This window comes from Cryptotermes secundus, unplaced genomic scaffold (assembly GCF_002891405.2).
Source record: "Cryptotermes secundus unplaced genomic scaffold, Csec_1.0 scaffold1277, whole genome shotgun sequence".
In the NCBI taxonomy this organism is placed as follows: Eukaryota; Metazoa; Arthropoda; class Insecta; order Blattodea; family Kalotermitidae; genus Cryptotermes; species Cryptotermes secundus.
The window spans coordinates 144,030-147,676 of NW_019741994.1; the positions used below are offsets into that span (position 1 = coordinate 144,030).

The 3,647-nt window shown below is 38.3% G+C and overlaps 1 protein-coding gene across 5 annotated transcripts in view; it reads left to right on the plus strand.

Moving 5' to 3' along the window:
• Window positions 1-560: 560 nt before the first annotated feature.
• LOC111872979 (zinc finger protein 62 homolog) overlaps window positions 561-3,647 on the plus strand; it is a 25,581-nt gene continuing 22,494 nt past the window's right edge. For 2 of the 5 annotated variants that reach the window (XM_023867314.2, XM_033754910.1), the window contains exons 1-3: window positions 561-609; window positions 1,151-1,212; window positions 1,824-1,979. In XM_023867314.2, the coding sequence (XP_023723082.1) occupies window positions 1,210-1,212; window positions 1,824-1,979 (159 nt within the window). In that variant the 5' untranslated portion in view covers window positions 561-609; window positions 1,151-1,209. Of the gene's footprint in view, window positions 610-651; window positions 713-764; window positions 869-1,001; window positions 1,021-1,150; window positions 1,213-1,823; window positions 1,980-3,647 lie in introns of those variants that run through there. The other 3 variants (XM_023867317.2, XM_023867315.2, XM_023867318.2) reach the window with 3 other exon arrangements.

Genomic DNA, 3,647 nt, shown 5'->3' on the forward strand with positions numbered 1-3,647 from the left:
ATTGATGTAAATGAAATGTTCTTATTTTACAGGCACTGGTGAGAAACTTTCTCCCAATAAATAATGTTGCAACCTGATATCTTGTACTGCAGAGGTTCTTACTCCGTTGTGTGTTTTCTGTTTTCAAACTGAGTTTAATATCATTTAACTCATTCCCCTTCAGATGGTTTTGAGTGAAGTGATATTAAACTCAGTTCGAAAACAGAAAACACACAACGGAGTAAGAACCTCTGCAGTACAAGATATCAGGTTGCAACATTATTTATTGGGAGAAAGTTTCTCACCAGTGCCTGTAAAATAAGAACATTTCATTTACATCAATTATTAATTCTAGCTATATGTGTGAACCAGCGATTTTTTGGGAGGGAGCAGTAAAAAAAATGCTGGTGGTATAATAGCATACTTTCTTACCGACAGGGCAGGTGATATGATAGCATACCTTCTTACCGACCGAGCCCTCGGCACTGGCTGCAGCATTTTTTTGTTACGAGAATTGCAGCTGTCCACCGCGGCAGCAGTGGCTGTGTTGCCCGCCAATAGCATTGAGTTGCATTACCCTGGTAGGATGTGAGAACTAAAGGTTTATGGAGAGATAATTGAAGTTGCAAGGTATACAAAAGAATAGGAATACTATTTCCGCCTCCACTATGTAAATCTGTAGATTAAGACGGATTAGGATTACTGTTTCTAGGATATTAGTCGGTGCAGTCAGGTATTATGTTAACGACGTTTTTGAAAGAATAGGTTCGCTCAAAACGGGTGAACCAGCTGCTTTCAAAACTCTAGCAACAATCTGTAAGACTACACAACTCATAATAAGAAGGAAAGTTTCATAGTCTCTGTTGTGAGAACAAATAAATTCATATCAGTATGTTTTTGTATACAATCATTAGTATGTTTCATTCATTCATTTATTTCATTTATTTCAAATTCAGTAAATCCAAAACATACGTTGAAATACAACCCTGGATATAGAACATGTCAATAATAATATTACTTACAGACTTGGGCGAAATGATGGTACATTTGTTATAAATGTGATGCTATAGCACTAGGATTCTTGTAAATCAGTTCATTTCCAACCCACAAAACATCATGTGTGATAAAAGAGTTTAAAGGTTGTGAAAGATTCTGCATTCTCTTGCAACAGGTATGCCAAGAATGCTGCTACGGAGAGCTTAAGAAACATTTCCTGCTCTGAGAGAGAAAATGGTGAGTGTTTCGTGCTTTTGTGTACAGAAAAAGTATATTGTCATTGCCAATTCTCACAGCCTAAGAAACTAAACATTTTATGCCAAGCTTGTCTTATTTTTCATAACCCATCTGTGGAGTTCATATTTTTCTTCATATTATAACAGTTTGATATATTATGTAGGAGAGGGTTCAATTCAAGAAAAGTGCTATGGGTACGTCATGGCACAAATGTGAGAATGATAAATGTGTACCAAGATTTGGATAGAAAACCTGAAAGAATGAGGCCACTTGAGAGACATTTATGCGGATGGATTATGAAGATATAATTTATGGTTGTTTGGACTTTGCTTGTGTCAGGATGATGGGCATGTGTGAACACAGTAATGAGCCCTTAGGTACCATAAAGAGCAGATATTTTGTGTCCACAGGGACCATTAGTTTCTAAGGAAGGTCCTGCACTGTGACCATAATACTTGGGAAGGTTTCTGAAGTCTGTAGAGAAGAAATCTGTACAGAGCATCTGTTATTGGTTAGATGTAATGAGAAACAGCCATAGCAAGGAAAGCGTAAATTGTTTCATGTATGGTGTTGTACAGCCATGACTGATAAAAGGTATGATATCTTTACAGAACTATACAAATTCAGAGAACATTTTAGTGGGTCCATATGGTGAGACATACCCAGCAAGACATGATGCAAACCAGACCATGAATATAAAGGTTGAGGACGTCTCATATGCAGAAGAGGAAGCAAATCGTCTTCAGAAAATAAAGGCTGAACCTGAGGTGAGCTGTGTATTTCCGTGTGTTCACTGTTAGGCAGATATCACAAATCTGTCGAAGTGCCAGTTGTCTTTCTCATCTCCATATGCCTGTCTGTGTGTGCACATGAAACAGCTCCACTGTGCTGCTTACTGGATTTTGAAGACATTTCTCTGAAGTGTCTCTGGACAGTTACAGTTCCTTGAATGTTGCTTGTGTTGTGCCACTTCCATTTCCTTTTAACACATTGAAGACCGGTCGCATGATATCATGCTTTTTGCCTTTAAACGTGGCTGACTGGTTGCATGATATCATGATTTTAGGACATGTTAGGTTGCAACACACTCTGCCTTGCTCTTTTGCCGCGCAGCCTGCATGGGTAGTAAGCAGTAAAACTCCAGAATGTTTGCTTAGTATTCAGTAACATGACTTCACTGTTTTCTTAACCCACTCTAAATAAAAATGCTTTGCCTGTCTACAAGTTGTATGTATCAGCCAGTAGTTAGTGATGGAGTATGGCTCAAGGACAAATTCTTCTCAGATGAGCTAGCTTATATGCCTTGTGAGACGCATATTGATGGTGACTCATACAGTGGCAGTGACAGGGGACAACAAAGATTTGTGGCCACAGACAGTAAAAGTGACAGTAGCTCCGACGAAAATGTGGGTAGGACCATCGCGGGGACAGCAAAAAAATCTTAAAAAATCACAAAATCTAAACCCTGATTCGAAATTGAAATACAGAGCATTTCTGATGAATGTGGCAAAGGCCTGGGCTACAGACCAGATGGTGGCGGCAGAGCCAGAGTCAGACACAGACTTAGTGCGACCAGGCCCATCAACTCCCACACCACGCAGGCCTCATGTGGACCCCCCCAGGGCGACTCTCGGGTGAAATGTGGAAACATACCCTTGTGAAAACTGTGAAGAGTGAACATTCCAAGGGGAAGCATCCTTCTAGGCAATGCAATGCAATGTGTTTGCACAGTTCACAAAAAAATGAATATGTCTACATTGCAAGGTCTGTGTAATGCCACTTCACAAAGGGAAATGTTTCCAGAAATATCACACTCTCAAGCACTTCTAGGAGCATTGGTAAGTGTTCTCCAAAAATTTTAATTCATAAAATTAATTAGGAGATATTATATTAATTTTTAAAGTGAACAGTGTACAAGTTAGGATAGTAGGTTTAATAATGCTGGTCCCCAGGGTGATTTAAATGACTGGTCTGCATTGTGTTAAGCAGTTCTAATGTAGATGAAATTAAATACTGTGCAAAACAGTGTCTATTGCTTGTGTGCACAGACAATTTTATTGTTGTATATTATATTTAAGCATCCTGTTGCACTCTACACGATAAATGATACAAACTCCGTCCTAAGTGCAAACAATATATATTTATATGTCTTTGATCTTGTTCTTTCTACACTACATGTTTCGGCCTCTATCGGCCATCATCAGGTGTATACTCTTAACGTTTCTGCCACACTGAACCCAGTCTAAAACTTAACATTTAAAAACACAATGTCACATTCTTCGTATTATCAACATCTACATCGTTGATATGTGTCTGGTATGTAGATTATGTTGCACACGTCAAACCCGATATTCTTGTAGTAGCACTCTAAAAATCTTTAGTTATGATGTTTTTAAAACCTTTTAAAATTTTCTCTAAATTTTAAATTTAAAATT